Source organism: Patella vulgata, chromosome 4 (genome assembly GCF_932274485.2).
Source record: "Patella vulgata chromosome 4, xgPatVulg1.2, whole genome shotgun sequence".
NCBI classification, from domain to species: Eukaryota; Metazoa; Mollusca; class Gastropoda; family Patellidae; genus Patella; species Patella vulgata.
In genome coordinates this window covers 66113942-66132760 of record NC_065882.2, presented here as the reverse complement: position 1 = coordinate 66132760, position 18819 = coordinate 66113942, and the positions used below count along the sequence as shown (strand labels likewise).

General features: G+C 30.8%; 2 protein-coding genes across 13 annotated transcripts in view; one reads left to right on the top strand and one right to left on the bottom strand.

Moving 5' to 3' along the window:
• The window catches only part of LOC126817728 (ubiquitin carboxyl-terminal hydrolase 24), a 51364-nt gene extending 41436 nt beyond the window's left edge, over positions 1-9928 (top strand). For all 3 annotated transcript variants that reach the window (XM_050544850.2, XM_050544851.2, XM_050544849.2), the window contains 10 exons: positions 645-764; positions 939-1040; positions 1321-1432; positions 1992-2110; positions 2639-2755; positions 3106-3171; positions 3744-3834; positions 4014-4168; positions 4699-4776; positions 5713-9928. In XM_050544850.2, the coding sequence (XP_050400807.1) occupies positions 645-764; positions 939-1040; positions 1321-1432; positions 1992-2110; positions 2639-2755; positions 3106-3171; positions 3744-3834; positions 4014-4168; positions 4699-4776; positions 5713-5853 (1101 nt within the window). In that variant the 3' untranslated portion in view covers positions 5854-9928. The remainder of the gene's footprint in view (positions 1-644; positions 765-938; positions 1041-1320; positions 1433-1991; positions 2111-2638; positions 2756-3105; positions 3172-3743; positions 3835-4013; positions 4169-4698; positions 4777-5712) is intronic.
• A 2388-nt stretch (positions 9929-12316) lies between these two features.
• LOC126819468 (cAMP-dependent protein kinase catalytic subunit beta) overlaps positions 12317-18819 on the bottom strand; it is a 161324-nt gene continuing 154821 nt past the window's right edge. For all 10 annotated transcript variants that reach the window (XM_050547501.2, XM_050547499.1, XM_050547500.2 and 7 more), the window contains 4 exons: positions 18364-18459; positions 17698-17820; positions 14231-14395; positions 12317-13640 (listed from right to left, as the gene is read on the bottom strand). In XM_050547501.2, coding sequence (XP_050403458.1) covers positions 13515-13640; positions 14231-14395; positions 17698-17820; positions 18364-18459 — 510 coding nt within the window. In that variant the 3' untranslated portion in view covers positions 12317-13514. The remainder of the gene's footprint in view (positions 13641-14230; positions 14396-17697; positions 17821-18363; positions 18460-18819) is intronic.

Here is an 18819-nt window from a genome sequence, read left to right as displayed (position 1 = left end):
TTTCGAGTAGTCATCTTCACAAATGAGGAAATAGTTCAGCAACATTTCTAGCATTACACAGATGTTAGTATTACTTAAACATACATTATGCAAGAGCTAAATCTGCCTATTGCAGGTGTTTATTTAGGCATGAAATGTTATCTAAATTATTAATTAGACATTAATTAACTTATCCAGACCATAATTAACTCCTGATGTCATCGCTAGTCTGCCATGATTACAGGTATTAGGATCTGATTTCCTGCTCAACTTTCATTCATGATTTAATCATGAAATGGATAATCGAGACTATGTTTTTTATGGTACCGACTTTAGTAATGATGATCGAGGCTAGGCTGAAAATTCAATTGCTGAATTCTCAGTTCAGAGTGGATCAATTTGACTGAAATTTTCAGCAAATTCCCTTTACATAATCTAGCTTTTAACTATTATAGTGAGAACTGCCAGCTCTTTATCCAATATCAAATAATGTATCTTTAAATCACAACAGCTAGGACATTTTGATTATTGATAGATATCACAAATCATCTTGGACCATTTCATTTGGTGAATACTGAGTATTATTAAGTATTTGTATTTAAATTATTTCCTTATATATGTAATCATTTTCATGTATTCTCATATATTTAATCATTTAATTTCAGACACACAAGAGTTTTGATCCTATAATAGAACAACTATTACATATGTTAAATAAAGATGTTGTTGATAATGTTAAAAACTCAGTACAATATTTTCAACTTATCTTAGCCTACATACAAATGGTAAGTTAGTCCTTCACTCATTCATTCATTCATTCATTCATTAGCTCAGTCCTTTGCAAAAAGGTAGGAAAGGGTATTTAAGACAAACAGTATTATTTTTACATTTTTTCTCTCTAAGCCAGTGTCTAATATAATGTTCCTATTGTATTTGAATATATTATTCTTTATTTCTAGGGAACTAAAGCATGTGCCCATATGTTTGGACATAAAGGTTTTCAGAGATTAATAACATTTTTATTGGGTCATCCAGCTACATATGTCAATGGAGAAGAACAGGTAAAACATATTATTCATCTTTACTTGTATCCCAGTTTTATTTACATTCTGATAGACCTAAAGATAAATGACATTAGGGATATAACAACACGATTTAAAAATTATAATAAAACCAATTCAATTTATTAATGAGATGATCATCTTATGCAAAAGTTGACAGTCATCCTAAATACACATAGATTGAATGAAGAATCGAATCACAGGACCACTGTTTTTGTTTAATGATTCTATCAGATATAATCTAAATACTGAAGATGAATGTTTTATTTTGTTTTTCTAGGATTGTTTTAGTAGAAGATGGAGTTCTATACAAGCTCGTGAATTTAGTTGTCTACATTCAGCTCTAGCATCAATAATATTAAACTGTGACGTATCATCTTATAGAACGGAAGGTAGTTTATTCACTATTATCAACTTTTAATATCTGCTTATCATATAGATCAAAATATCTTATATCATATAGGTTGAACACCTGTGTTTGAATTGGTCTGCGTGTAAAACAACTGTTGACTGTTTGAATTGATGAAGTGTAGGAGGAAATGCCACTGCCCATTCCCCTCACAAACATTTCACTTTTATTCAGATCCTTGGATCCTGTTGGATTACACAGTCACATGTAGGTGAAAAGGAAAAAGAACCATTCTCCATGTTAGAATTCCAATCTTTCTTTTATTACTCAAAAAGGCAGAAGAACTACAGCATAAGGGAGACAACTTGTGTCTTCCTAAACATAAGGATTCAGACCACAATGATATGACTACATGTCACCATAAAAAAGAAATATTAGTCTTAAAATGAAATGTGTATTGTGTTTTTAAGAGAGTTGTCTATAAGACAATGATTGTTTTCATACAAACACCCTTTCCTCATATTGTCTTTCACTTTGAAATATTATACCCCATTCTTAATGTATATTCTCATCTAAATGGGCATCCTTATATGTATTTTCAGAACTTGGAGAATTTAAACCAAGGATGCCACAAACTGTTCAACCTAAAATATTTCTTCGTATGTCATCTGAAATGGAGAAATATATCTTTGGATCTGATAGTGAACGTTATTTAAAAGAGGTAAGTAGGTCTACATGTTCTCTTGATATTATATACTACTGTATGTAATTTATTACAATTGGTGCTGTTTACATGTTTATGTCAGGACAGTAAGATGTTTGTATAGGAATACCTTTGTTATATTTATTTAGATACATTCTTGACAAAAAGAAAAATGAAATGCTCGAGATATGATTTAGATACCATCACAATATAACACAAGGATTAAGTTACACTAGAGGTTGTAGATATTATATTGCAAGTTATACAAGCTGTACTGGAAATTATAGGTTATTCAAACTGTACAGGTCATACAAGCTTTTTACTTGATGATGACCTGGCAAGGACCATGCATAGTCATTCGGATGGGACAAAAAGCCAATGCCCCTCATACACATGTACATAAAATAACCCTTCATAGTAGGAATTCTATAGCTGTTCAGGAAAAATGTTCCTCATAGCACACTGTATGTCGTAATCTAGGCAGGTGCAGAAAAGTAAGACGTTAAACCCCATTTATTGACTCATTCTATACGTTATATATTACAGGTTATACAAGCTGTACGTGAACTAGGTACAGGTAATCTACAACAGATATTTGATATGTTACTGTATTGTGCATTCTGTAACACCAAGTTTAGTTTAATGGTTATTAAACAATTAGCGGTAAGTACAAATTAAATATATGTCACTATTTGTTATATTTGTAGCCTATATTTCCATTGGGATATTTAGAAAACATTGGCCATGACAAAAAATATAGTTTGATCAGCTGATTGAAATATTGTCGAAGGTTTATTAGACTAGGAAAATATCAGTGTAAAGACTATCAAGCATATCAATCATATAAGAAACATGGAAAAAATTAAGTGATAGACAAGTGTTTCTAGTAAGAAAGAAACAGAATTTTTCTATTAAGGAAAACAACATATACTTATCTGTATTATCTGAATGAATACCACCTGTATTTAATTAATGTTTGTAATGATAAGAGATTGTGCCTATTTGTATTTCAGTCCCATTATATGAATTCACCATCTAATGAATTAAAACCAATCTTTTCATTACTCACTGATTTACTGGTAAGTTGTATTGTGTATGATGTATTTCTGTGGTTGGTTGTTTGTGTGTTTTTGAGTAATATAATAGTGCACAACAGTGCCGTATTTAGCTATAGGCTTGGTAGACTGAAGGCTCAGGCCTCATGAGCCTTCCTTACATTCACTGTAGTCGAGAGGTTGGTTGGACCTCTCTGGTACTCCAGTAGATTTACATCTTAGTATTGGAATATGGTTCCAGTAGATTTACTACTATATATAGTTTCATCACTTAATGGAGCCATCCAATATATTTTCTAGTGAATGGAACATTTGGAAACATTTAACCTAGTCCTTTACTGAAGTTCTATGTTATATTTTCAAAGAATACCAAATTGTTCCAAATTGTTTGCTTCCATGTATCATTTTTGACAGGCTTGTGGTCTCGGTAGTCACTTTTATCAGGTCGCTCAGTTAACATTAACACATTTCTTCATCTGATTTAACATTCTGGTATTTATATAATTCTCATACTTGACTCTAATTACACTTGTATCAGTGAATAGTCTTTGAAATCGCCTGTTTTAGATATTATATTTAAATATTATGTATTATAGATCATAGAAGATCCACTACAGTTAACAAGGTTGAAGTGGGTTATTGATGGCTGTGTTGATGAGAAGGATAATAAATATGAAGGGTTAATATGTAAGTCTTATCATTTTGTTTTCTTGTATCAAAGATATATCTCTATTGCGAATGGCAAAATGGATGATTAATAACATCAACTCTCAATTTATTTCTCTCTCAGACCAGTTATAAAAATCCGTAACTGAAAGCACAACATGCCATAATTCTATGCATATTATTACTTCTTTTTTTTTCAGCTGTTATACGCCTTAACCATGTATCTGACAGTATTCGATCATATCGATGTATAAAGTTTTTAGTTAGTTTAACAACTAATTGTACTGTTACCAAAGATTATCTTCTACAAACACCTACTAAATGGCAGTGGGCTGTCAACTGGCTCAAGAAAAAGGTAAATGATAGCTATATTCAGTTACTAAATGCATTTATTGTAAATAGTAGCCTTCTATTTAATTTCTTTGAGTAGATTCCATTGGTGATGTGATATTCAAACTTTCAAAATTCTTACCAGTCAGGCCTTTATTGTGTCAGCTACCATTGATATACACTGAAAATATGTGAAACAAAGTGTTATATATATATATATATTGTTTACAATTATTGTGATATGACATTGTTTACAATTATTGTGATTTGTTTACATTTATTGTGATATTATATTGTTTACAATTATTGTGATATATTTATTGTGATATTTTTACATTTATTGTGATATTATATTATATTGTTCACAATTATTGTGATACTATATTGTTTACAATTTTTGTGATACTATATTGTTTACAATTATTGTGATACTATATTGTTTACAATTATTATAATATTGCATGGTTTACAGTTAGTTTAGTATTAAATCTTTTTTTTTATATCTTATATTACATATTTTCCAATTAGTGTAAGACCAAATTATTTTTATTGCAGATGAATAGTTCAACAAGCGCCAATCTATCAAATGAAGATACAAATCGTAAATCATTCCAGAGAACACAAAGTGCACAGGTATAGATTAATACAATATACCAGTATATATTGGAATATTGATTTTCAGTTACTGGCAATCATTCCATGATATTGGCTGAAAGTTATTATTAGATCTCTGTAATACTTCATGGAAGTAACTTGTTAACTATTTTATAGAACAATAATTATCACCACCTTTAGCTTATGTAATCTATTAACTAGATTTCAATAGGCTGATGAGAATTAATCTTATTACATCTATTGGTTTGACATTTCTGCTCAGGTACTTCTTTGGTTAAAGGAAAGTATTTGTTATGCAAGTGGCAATTTGAACTCAAATATAGAGAGAAAAATTATTTCAATTTCATTTGATAAATTAGCTGGAAATACACAGGCAACATTTACTGTTAATTTGTGAGTGACAGTTGGACATGGCTTCTCTAGTTTATATCAAGCAATGATAAAATATAAAATGTGATAGGACAATATGTACATTCTTGGTTAATGATGACATCCCACTAATTACCTTGAGTAAAAGCTAATATGTTAATTAATGTAAAATTATGAAGAATTTAATCAAGGTTGATTGCTGTAAAGCTAATAATAACATCCAATATAAATACATAACACTTTTATCTGAAAAGTAAAACAAATTACTGAAAATAACTATCACTTATTGTTCTCATCTTAAGTCATTATATAGACATGTTTATCCAGCCAAAAATATAGAGTAAGGAAACATGTCTTGAACCATACACTAAAACTAACCGTTTGTGTATTTGTAAGCAAAGCATTAGGAAATCAGGTAGTTGCATAGATCAAAGATGATTGTTTCTAACTGCATTCAACACATAACTAAATAGATTTATTCATTAAAATATATCTCAGATGGTTCCTGGAAGTATATGAGAATACAGATATGAAAATAAATTTATATTCCCAAAATAAATTGACAAAATATTTATTATATTTCAGTACACACTAGATGAAGCTACAGCTCTTCTGACAGAGATGGAAGCCCTGGAATCAATCAATTCTGATATCACTATGCAAAGTACCTCAAGTAGTGATGATAAAGATACCTCTAATAAAACAGAAACTGAGGAACAAAAATAAACAATATATTGTACCCTGGTCATAAAATAAACCACATTTAATAAGGGTTAAAGAATAAAAATAACAGTTATTATTTGTGAAACAATAGACACTAAGGAGTCTTTAAGTTTCTCCTAATATATTGATATTATTATAAAAATTTAGTATTTGCCCTGAAGATAACAACATCATATACACAGTAGATGAATTACTTTATTTTTTGTAAAAATTAGGATTTCATTCAAAAAGATTAGATGCAGAGGGCACAAAGGCTTTTTTTTTATTTATTCAGGGTGTTGAGTAGTCTAAGATATGCACTAACTTTTCAACATGGATCTTGTTAAGAATTACTAATACTTGTTCCATGTGTAAAATAACAGTCTGACCGTTTGCTGTGTAATAATGGAGATACAAGCGGAAAGAAATAAACTATTTATAGCAAACATTACAAGAAGGTTTCCCCCGACCTAGATCAGTTCCTTGAATAAATTATGACGTCAGTCACGTCACCTGCAGTAAACAATTGTGGTTGCCTCCAGCAACAGTTTCACACTGGACTATTGACCTCTTGTCTGTTATCCAGGTCTCCCATCTATCACGACTGGAACATTGCCGAATTTCTGTATTTTAAAACTTGTTGTAGTCATATTCAAGGAATTTACCGAAAATCACAAAATCACATTTGAAGGTAAATAATGAACAAAATTTTTAAAATATTTTGAGTAGATATTTTTTAAGGTGTAGAAGTGTCACTTATAACCTCTACTTTCGATCTAAGGGAGAAATTATGTCTTTTTAGCATGAACCTATAGAATTTTCAAGAAAACTCTTCATTTTTTGGCGTTTCTATGGATATCAAGCAAACCTCGGTCTATAGCCAAAAAGCGTCCCTTAGGTTTCTTGGGCTTGCATTTAGCATTCTTCATGCCAAATCTGATGAAAATTCATGAAGGGAGAACTGAGAAATTTTGACTTTTGCTGTCATCAGTACCCTTTGTTATCATACTTTTGGGCCAAGTTTGGAACGAAATTGTAAATAAAATTTTTTGGGTGATTAATATGAAGTTTATCACCCCAAATAACAAAATATGTCATATCTTATCAACAAAAATTTAAAATGTGCATTTTAGAGTACTCAACGCCCTTAAAAATAAACTTAACTTGTTGGAGGATTTTCGATAAGATAAATGGTGTAAGATATGGAGAATCTTAAAGCCATGTACTAGATATGATTTATATTAAAGAGATAGGTTCATTATGTTACAGTGAATATGATTGGTTCTTTGTACAATATATTCAAATATGATTGGATCTTTTCTTAAATTAATCAGTGAATGACATGCCAATATAAATAATCTCAATCCTACTTCAATGGTCATTCAAGTCATTATGCAAATTACTTGTATATTTACATATTTTGTATTGTTGGCTTTTTTCTAAACTGTAAATATGTAAATAATTTTAATGCCATCTGGTATACTATTTCTCAAAGTGCTATTTTGCAAATAATGAATCGTGTATATAATTTATATATTAGAGTAATGTAGCATGCAATTAAATGAAAATAGAGGATTTATATATATATATAAGGTAGCTGTTGATGTATTATTATTTGAGTGTAAGTGAGTAATAGTTATGTTCAATTTACTTTATGTACATGAAATTGATGGAAGTTATAATTATATTAAATAACAGGATGAGTCCATTGGGGTTTGTTATATTATAGGGTTGAATCACAATACTTGTAATTATATTAAAATATGAATGAGTTTCTAGTAATTGTAATTACATTAAGTTACAAATAAAATTAAAAGACCCTTTGGTTTAAAGACGAACTATTGAAGCCTTAAAGCTTGACTCCATTCTATTTCCAGTTTGAAGTAGTGTTAAACTTCCAGCAGCAATATCTTGTTGAAAAATTATTGAACAATAATCCACATAGATTATCACTTGAATTAGGCATATATATAAATTGTCTTATTTCAAGAGTCTATAATTCCGCGATATACAGTAATGGCAGTTTTGTAATGACCTTCGGAATGTTGTGATTTAATCTGTCTGCTTTTGATAACTTGGTTATCTTTTTTGTATTAAAAGTCGAAATGTTGAGGATTATAATTATTTTACTTTTTTACATATAAATTTGTAAGAATATGACATTAAACATAAATTTCATTTGAAAGTTTTAAATCACAAATTGTATGAAAGTACAGAAGCCTCTGTATACATATTCTTGCAGTGTTTTGTTTTCATAGAAAAGGGAATCCAGGCAAATTACTTAGATCGTAATTACCTGAATGTGCCTTCATTCTACATGTGTGAATTTCTCACGGGGAGGAGAAATGGTTACAGATTAAAATATCAAGTGATGGCAATCGAAAGCCTTGGAATCCAAGACTATTTAAATTGTTTCAATAGTGTTTAATAATTAAACTGGAAATACACAGGACACAAATTCTATTGTTTATTACGGGTGGTATAAATTGAGTATGCCATAGAATCGTTTCCTATATAAGAATAAGTGTTATTTGTTTGATAATGACAGATATATAAACTGCATTTAAATATAATTATCACATGCACTATTTTTTTTGTTCTATTTTATTAGTGCTAAAAGGATAGATCATACTGCACGCAGCGACCCATCTACATCATACTTCCCAGAATGTGACTCAGCCGAGCTAGCTGTAGATAGACAGCCTAAGTTTGGGATGAGGATAGATATGTCATTTATTAAATCATTCTAGTGGAATATGAACAGATTTTTCACAATTATTATTGATCACTTAAAATGAATTGTTGAGTTTTAGTAATAAAATTTGTATTAAGTAGAGTCTGATCTATGCACCTTAGAAGAAAAGAAAATTATTGTCAGTACATTGAGCGTCATACTAACATTCACACCCAAATGACAGACTTTGCTGGATTACATGTATCTATTTTAACTATATTTGAGAAACAACTTGCATTAAAAAGAATATATAAATTGAAGTTTTTTGGGGTTCTTTAGTCAGTACATATTAAAGTATTAGGAATTTAATTCATATTATTTTGGGATTTTTTTTTGTTGGAGTGCCAATATTATGCATGTTATGTAAAATATTTTTTTGTTGAATTTTGTTATTTTATGCAATGTACATGTAATTTACACAGGTTTCTTCAGTTATTCTGTTTTCTTTCTTCTTTTTTTTTGTTTTAGTAAAGTGTTATACTGCTTGTTATAAGGTTGTACATTTTGATAGAAGAAAAAAAAAGAGTTTAATCATTTAGCTGCTGTGTGATTTCTACTTTCTATAAAATGTTATTAATTAAATCAGTTTATTTGCAAGTAAATAATCAAATGAGATTTCTTTATAATAAATTATTATGTAGATGTGCTTTGTTCTAAAAGTAGTTAAATGTAAATGACATAAATATTTCAATGTTTTCTGTAAGTCTCTGGTACTATTTAAGGTTTGCATTATAGTATTTCCCTGATGAATTTTTGGGATGTAATGTGATAAATATTACTGGTCACAATTAATTTGGTTAATCAATGTAATGAACAATTGGGTTTATTTTGTAAACAGAAGGTTCATTTTGGGTCAGATTGGGGATGTCATACTATGAAATCAAACTTATGATAGATAGTGGAATTGGAAAAAGGTTATTCTATAAAACTTATTTTTCTATTAAACAAAGTCTCTATGTGAACCATATTTGATATAATGATCAATTAGATTTTATTTTCAAACAGTAGGTTTATTTGGGGTCAGGTTGAGAGTATCATACTGTGAAATCTGAATTAAAGTGGAAAACCCCAACATATTCTATAAAACTGTTATTTTAAGTAATCATGTGAGCTTAAATATTATACTAGAAAGATATCAGAATTAAAAGTTTGTCAGGTTAAATTTCGTGAACACAAGAGTCCTAACACCGCTTTATTCATTGATGATTTCCAATAATATCAATAATGAATTTTTGAATATAAAGCTCACCTTTTTTTTCATGTGGTAATAATATTAATAGAATATTTGTATATTTCTTATATTGTTAAAATACTTGTACATCATTTACATTTTTCTTTCATTTATATTGTTTATAAAACCTGTCTACATGAGTCAATTGTTGGTGTTTTCTGTTAGTGTTCCTCTAGTGATGAAAAGGAGTTATGGCCCTTGTCATGTGGCTATCTTAATTCAAACCATGTATGGGTAATTTAAGTGTTTACCTTAACTTGGTTATTCTTGCAGAAAAATCTAGTGTCTGTGACCGGTGTGGGTGTGCATGTTGCTGGAGCATGCCAGATGCCTTGATATCCTATCATCTTGTGTAAGGTTGTTTTCAGATTATCCCTTTAGGAACTCCCTACTAAAGAATAATTGGGCAGGCTATTTAGTACAATGCCTTGATATCAAATTCTGGCATGAACATGAACTTTTCCTTGATAATGTTACACAAGTATTACGAGAATCAACAGATGACAGGTAGTTCTTTTGTCAGCTAGTTATTCAAATTCATTAACCTTATTTTAAGTTCCCCTGAATTCTGAAATGTTTACTTGGACTTCTTGAATCTAAGCTGGCTTTAGCAATTCTTCAGCCAAATATAATTCTATTCATACACACAGCTGTAAATGAAATATGGTTTTAACATCTTACTTTTCTGCCAAACTAAACAAATAAAGAATGGCTTATGCCATTCCAACTGTCAACGGTTCTTTTACATCCATGCCAATTTATACACCCTCGTTTTTTTGGTTTTTTTTGTACCATCCCGTTGGGAGCAAAACAGTAGGACGTTAAACCCCATTTCATTTCATTTTTTGTACCATCCAGATGACCAGACATTCCTTCCCTCTTTTCTGCATATCAACAAGGGGAAACCCTGCTGGAAAATCCTGAGAAACTTTCTTGGCCAACACCAGGAGCACATCCCCCAACCTCCATGAGACCTGGTTGTAAGCCATTGCAGCACCCACACACAGCTGTTATTACTCTGGGGAACAGTATGTTTTCCCCTGGTAAGTGGTGCAAGCAAGATGGAGGGCCTGGTAAAGAATGGCATATGTGCACATGTCATATCCAAAAGAATCCTAGACGGTTAGAATTCAAAATTTCATTAAATAGCTCACTGCATGGTGTATAGGCATCTTCATTAGCCCAGTTTGGAAATGTTAAAGTAACCCCAATTTCATTTCTTTTTATAAGCTGCCAATGATATTTAGAATCTAAAGCCTAACATTAATATTTATTCCCCTTATGTGCAAAATACTGATTACTTAAGGGTTAGATCTATTTGATAAGGCCAACTGAAAGTTTGGTCAATGGTCACAAGATGTAAACAGGACTAGCCCTAATCCAAACCCTAACCCTAACTTAAAAGCTTGTCAACTGCCCAAATCTTATTTACATCTCAGCTATCTAGAGGACAATTGAGTTGGCCTTAATAGATCTAGCTGTATTTGCCTTGGATTTTGTGTTATTTCACTCTCTTTTCAGCACATGAAAATCCTGCATATATTATTAGTTCATATGCACTATAAAGAGAATGTCAGCAAAGCTTTCTCATGAAACTCTGGTCAGCATTATAGTAAGGGCCCTTTATCACAAATACAAATAAAAAGACATTTTACTTTTCTCTTTTTTTTTTTATTGACATCAGATCTCTAGAAATATTTTCAACCATTATGTTCAATGATCTCAAAATCTGCAATAGTATATTTAAAGCTAATAATTCTTTTTTTTTACAATCATGCTTGAACATGTTGAACTTAACAAAATAACACAAATTAAACCAGAATTATAAACCATGAACTTTTTAATATGTGCATGCAATATTCATCCATTAAGGTGAGTAATAATATCAAATACATTAAAACAGAAATGTGAATTGCTATTCCACATTCCTTTTATTGACATTCAAACAATTCACAGAATTCAAAAAATCAATTATAGTTAATAAGTTAATTTTTTCAAAATGTATTAATAAAAATTATTGAGGGCAATTCCATCTAATTATGTAAAATGAATTGGCAACAGTATAATCAGTTTCTGTTAAGTAGTGAAAGTTATTTCATGAGGTAATGTAGGAGTTTTGGGATACCGAGATTTTGATTAGTTCTTGTCTTTCAAATAATTTTCACTCTGGTCATCTTCCACTCACACCAACCAGTCTTGCCTACCTATTATTTTTCTCTTAAATAATAAATCTATACAATATAGTAGCACCATGTATCATAGAGTACTCTGAGCGTCTTGTCCATTAGCAGCATAGATAGACAATCCAATACCTTTAATCTGTTACAATGGCCTCGACAAGACTGATCAATAGACCTGCAACTCCAACAATTACGAATATCATTAACCTAAATATCTTGAAATAATTTTCGTCATTGAACTCACGAAATTGATCATTTTTAATTGGGGGAGGATAAGCATGACAAATTTTGGCAAGATTACACACCAATTAGGATAAAAATATCAATGGCTGTACTGACATAATCAGCAAATAAATATTATATAATATGTATAGGAATTATTGTAGTACCTATTATAATGTCTAGACAGAGGTAATATAGATACGATTTTAATTGAATATACTTTACTTATTATACATACATGTACATAGATAGTGTTACATTTCTTTAACTTTCAAAAATAATATTATCAACAAATTTATCATTAACATCGTCTTCCATCCTACAACAAAATACTGTTATCATTAAGACTTTTTTCTTTTTGCTTTTAAAAGATGAAGAATCAATGAAGTTTGGAACTTGAAATGTTAATAAAAAGATGGAGGGGTTAAAATTCCTAACTAGAAACTGTACAACAGCACTATTAAAAACAAACACATTGGAAACAGAACATTTGATATTTACAGGTTCTCACGTCGTCGTCGTCTCATTGCTAACACATCCCATTAATGGATGTAGAAAATGACATCTATATATAAATGCTGAAGTTAAATTACTTAATTATTCGGCAGTGTTTCCGTGCCATTATTATAGAAAATTAAATACCAGCATGAATTGAAACACACAAACAACCATACACATGTATACATCTGACTCACATATATAGACAGGAAACGCGTTCTTATTTATTTAGTTTTTTGTGTTTAAAATGTACATACACTATATCTGAAAAATTATTACTTATGGAAATCTCACCACCCTATACTTAATGAAGCTAAAAAAAAAGATTGGTGCTTTGTGATCCGTGATAAAATGGTCACGTCCAATCAACAAATATTTTTTGTACAATATAATTCCAACTTGGTTTTTTTTCCCTTTTATAAGAAGTTACCTTCAGAACACATGACATTGATTTGAAGAAATAGAGAGGTGTTCATTTAATGAAGAGATGATAATATGATAAGTTATAATTGAGCAACAACAGTGGTAATAAAACACATCACTAAGTTCCATCCGATAAAACAATATACAGTCCAGTCCATTTATTTTTATTTATTAAATTTAACATTCTACTGTCCAAGATACCCAAATCTTGTGAGATTTCTCCACAACATATATAATAAGCATTGTATACTTGGCACTGTGATAAATCAATATATCCGATGCACAGTTCCAGATGTTAGCGTGCATCAGCTTAGTGAGACCAATCAAAACCACTGAACTGTCGTAAGGAAGATTCCATGCATGATGATGATTTGAGATTAGTAAAAACAGGGCCATCTCAAAAATCGGCAAATTCTTTTGCACACTTTTCTGTCGAAGATATGCGCAGTGCTTCTTCTTCGTAGTCATCAAAATTACTAGTATCTCCTGCACCTTTATGTTTAGGGATAAATGGAGCTTCAACCTGAAATGGACAACAACATACATTAAGAAAATACATCAGAACATTAATACCAAACCAGTTATACACATTAGTCGGAACCAATACAGCAAGGGAACAATAATCGTTATTTAGTACACAGTGGTATATACCCATTACTATCCATGATCTAAAACAGATGGATGATCAATTTGACTATATAATGTTAGTTGTATAGTAAAGAGATGATACTATCATTGAGCCATGGACTTCTTGATGTAACAGACAATAGTTATATCTAGATACATTTAGTAGAAGAAGACCAATTAAAATTTTGGACCCTGCAATTATGATTTTACCACAGAGAGAGAGGGTTTATCATTTTCTCATCACAAACTAATACATGGTACTATTTTAATTCAATAATTCGCTTTCATGTATGTAGGGATCTTTAGCAGCAAGAAGAACTGTTTGGTTAGGCTGGTGACCCTACATCATGGCATGTACAAATGTGGCTTAATGACAGGCTTCATGATCTAAATCACTGGTATAATAAAGATTATATGAAAGAATGTTTCTCTATACAAGCATGTGGATTGTCTTGTTTTCTTAATAAACATTGATTGTGTACAAACCTTTCTCTGATAAATAGCAATCCAATCAGTACTGTTAAACCATCTGTGTTGTTTAATATCATTTACACCATTTCTTAAATTACCAAATCTTTTAGTTAAATCAACTTGTAGAAGATTACGTAATAAATCTTTTAAATCACCACTAAAATGGGAGGGGAACCTAACCTGTAAGAGAAAACATAATTCATCAATGATAAAAACATAACAACAGTCAGGCTAATATTCCCAGCTTTAATAATTAAATAAATTGATGACACTCATTCACTACTAACATATTTATCTTTTCATAAAGGATCCTGTGGTCGATCTCTGCGTTGGACGATAACGTTCATTGTGATTTTCCATCATGGTTTCTCCTTGTCAATGGTGCAGGTCCGAACAAACGAAAAACTGACATCCTGTGTACACACTGGTGTGCATGTAAAAGATCCGTTGACAGTTGGAATTCGTTATAAGAGTAGACCGTAGTGCAGCTGTCCTGGCGAAATTTCCTTCATAGTACATGTACTCTGCTGAGCAGAAAATGTTCATTATCGAACATAGTCCAGGTATAGATGTAATGTAATTATACACCAAGTTTTATCACTCTCTTTTTCAGTTAGAATCAGAGTTATCATGTTCCAAAGCATTCACAAATCAAATTTCTTATCTTTGTTTAGTCTACATATAACCCAGTCAAGACATTCACCTCATAAACATCTACACACAGTTTGAACATTCTATCGCAATTAGAAACAGAGTTATGGTATCCCTAAAAGTGTGATCCACGGATGAACAAGGAAGTCGGTTTCAATAGTCCCCCGTTTTCCCGAAAGGCTTAGAATGATTAATGAAATTATATTTGTCCCCCGTTTTCCCGAAAGGCTTAGGATGATTAATGAAATTTAAATATAATTAACTCAGGCAGTCATTTTAAATAGTAAGACGAACATTAGTGTCATTAGCTCCTGATTTGTAAATTAAGTGTATGTAGTGAAATGAAAGGAAACATCTACTCGAGACTAACAGTAACATATATGGTAGTTTATATTTGTTAAATTGTGTGCAATGCCAGGGTGAAATTGTTATACGTGCAGACAGAAGCATTTCTGGCTACTCTTCTTTGAATTCCAACTGCCAAGGGATCTTTTACGTGAGAAACTATCTGTGCACAGACTTGTTTTCAAACCAATTCGAATAAACAGACATTAATTTAATATATTGATGAACAAAGCCTCTCTTTTTAAATACAAAATCACAATTTCCATTATGTTTTTCACAAACCAAAATCAAGTCTTCTTGGGTTTTTTTTTTATAAAAGTATAATGTAAATGTTTTTTGTGAGTCTATTAACCAATGGCCTACATTCAACAAACAAGATCAAAGTCAAAAATCAATAACTAAATGAAGAAAACAAGTAGCAACACATCAACTATCAAACTGATACAGTTCATCAGTTATAACACCAACTCTAACAGAATAGACTCTTCCATAAATCAATACTAATAAAATACAACTTGGACTACTCCACCCTCAGATCAAGGGATGTTGCTATGAAATGTCTGTCATTCATCATTTATAAATCTTTATATATAACAGGGCATTGGGTTTGTTTTTAATTGGATCATCTTCAAAGTTCAGAGACAGACCATTCACCTTTCATACACTTCCTAATACCCTTGTTTGGACATCTTAGCATGTTCAAAGATTTCGTTTGTTACAAATATAGGACTACAATAACCTTAGTTAATTGTACAGACAAATTAACACAGATTCTTTGTAGAATTGTTATAATTTAAGCTGTAGCTTCCAGCAACAGACAATTTAACAACCATCAGTTCAATTTTACCTGATATGAAAGAGAACAATTGAGGCTTCTGTCCTGACCCAAGTTCACTAGGAAACATGTACTTTAAGTTAAATCTATAATTCACCTACTTTAATAATAGTATAAAATAATGAACTTTATTATCGTATATATCACAGCTGTATAGAAATAGCTTCTGAGAAATTAAATACAATATCAAACTCAAATATGGGTTTTTCCACAATCTGAAACAACTCGGTCATTAACACACTAAATATTTCTGTAATAAAAAACTTAGCAGTAATTTCATACCCATACCAAGAAAATTCAACTGTATACCTGAATTAAGCTAAATTGGTTGACCTACAAATTAATATAACAAAATATTTCCTTTCATGAAATTTGACCTGAAGATAAATGGTGAAAGCTAATTTCAAAATGCCCATGCTATGATCATAGACTTTAGTGCTAGTAAAACATCACTTTGCAATTACCAAGGTTTCAGGTTATAAAAATTCCTATATGAACAGACTACACAACTGATAAAGTATAGTGTACTTAATTTTTCAAATCAAGGACCATCCCAACTTCAGTCAGAAGAATATGTAGGTTATACAAGATGTTTTATTAGAGTATGGAGGATATGGAAGATGCTTTATTAGAGTATGATGGTTATACAAGATGGTGGGTTTTTTTTCTTAAGTATGGAGTGTTGTGTTGGGATCACTACCTTCTAGATGGAGGTTATACAAGATGCTTTATTGGAGTATAGTGGGGGGTATACAATCGTGTTGGCACATATATTCTTTTTTGTGTTATTTTGTCGCTCCAGTAAAATACACAATACAATGTGCCAGGGACATTTCAATTTTACCCACAATATATACATGTACCATGGTGTTGATACCGGTAGTACATGTCTAATTTATTTAGATATTTATAACACTTTATAATGCTATTAACTAGTGTCAATCAAATGAGAATGAGCGTATGTGAAGTATATGTTGTTATAAAATTCGCTGAGAATTGACTTTAACAGCATGAGTAACTGCAGGCAACGACAGAGCTTGGTGTAAACAATGTAAATGGTGGTTTTACCAAGTATTTATTCGTAGTTAATTACCCAGCAATATTATACTACAAGTGGTTTAATTGGAGTATGGAGGTTATGTTGTATTAGAGCAATATGGGGGTTATACAATATGTTGTATTAGAGCATGGGGGTTACAAGATGTTTTATTTATTTGAGTATGGGGGGGTTATGCATGATGTTTTGTTAAAAAGTATGGAGGTTGTGGAATATGTTTTATTAGAGTATGGGGGTTATACAATATGTTGTATTAGAGTATGGGGGTTATACAAGATGTTTAATTAGATTATGTGGAATATACAAGATGTTTAATTACAGTATGGGGTTGTAGAGGTTGTTTTATTAGAGTATGAAGGTTGTAGAAGATGTTTTATTAGAGTATGGAGGTTGTAGAAGATGTTATAGATTGTGTGTGTAGAGTAGTAAGGTCAATATTTCTATACAGATGACATCTAGTTGTACTAATACTACTGCTTCTAATCAATAATGTAATGGTGTCCAGACAGTTCTATCAATGATATATCCATCATACTGTATCAGTACATTCATCACTCAGACTTTCATTGATTCATTTCTACTTTCAATATTTACCTTTCCAGAGACAATTTTTTCATAGATTTGAATAGGTTGATCAGCAAAAAATGGAGGATATCCTGCTGCCATTTCATAGATAAGTACACCTAGTGCCCACCAATCTACAGCTTTATTATAGCCCTGAATAAAATAAAATTATTTTTATTTTCATACAGAATTACCATATTAGTACTAGAGCCCTCTTAGGGAGGTGGTCTATGTAGCTAGATCAAACATTGACAGCTTATTTTCAGATCAAAGATTTCTGGAATCATCAGCTCAAGTGGCAACCTGTTAATGATGTCCTCAACCTTAGTAGCTAAGGGTTTAGCTTTCTTTAGCAGATTGGGATACCAAACAAAACATACATATTAACACAAGTTTTAAAAACATAAAAATGCAATCTACCAGGGCAGTCTTACAATAGATGGTCAAGGTTACTTTTCTGTCCCAAGAGAAGTCAAAACAAGCATTTGGCATTTTTTAAAATGAAACAATGTTAACAATAATTTGCACAACTTATTCCAGATAAGAAGGCAATCAGATTGAAATATACATTAATAATACATATAAACACATTATTCTTTGCACAATGACATCTGTACATATGTGTAATAAATGGAATAGAAGTAAATAAACTGGAAACATCTATCTTAGTAATTAGTGAATAAATATCGTAATTACCTTGCTGAGAATAATTTCAGGTGCCAAGTATTCAGGTGTGCCACATAACGTCCAGGTTCTGCCTTTAACACGTTTAGCAAATCCAAAATCAGTTACCTGCAGAGGAAGAAGAAGACCAGTTAATTTGATAGAAATAAATTAATATCATATCATACAAATAAAATTTGAAAAGTTAGATATTAAGAATTTATTGTTATGTAAATTATCTTTGAAAATTGGAATACATGCAATGACTATGAATATCAGAATTTTAGTGTAAATAAAATTAACAAATCTATCTTATCATATTGTGCCCCCTTGTTAAAGCTTCAACAGACTTCCAATAGAAATTCTATGTGTAACCAATAAATACATATGTCTTATTTGAAACTTCTAGATAACATAAATTCAAGATGATCTGTTGACATTTTATTAACACTATTTAAAGATACAGTGTATATTTCCTAGATAACATAA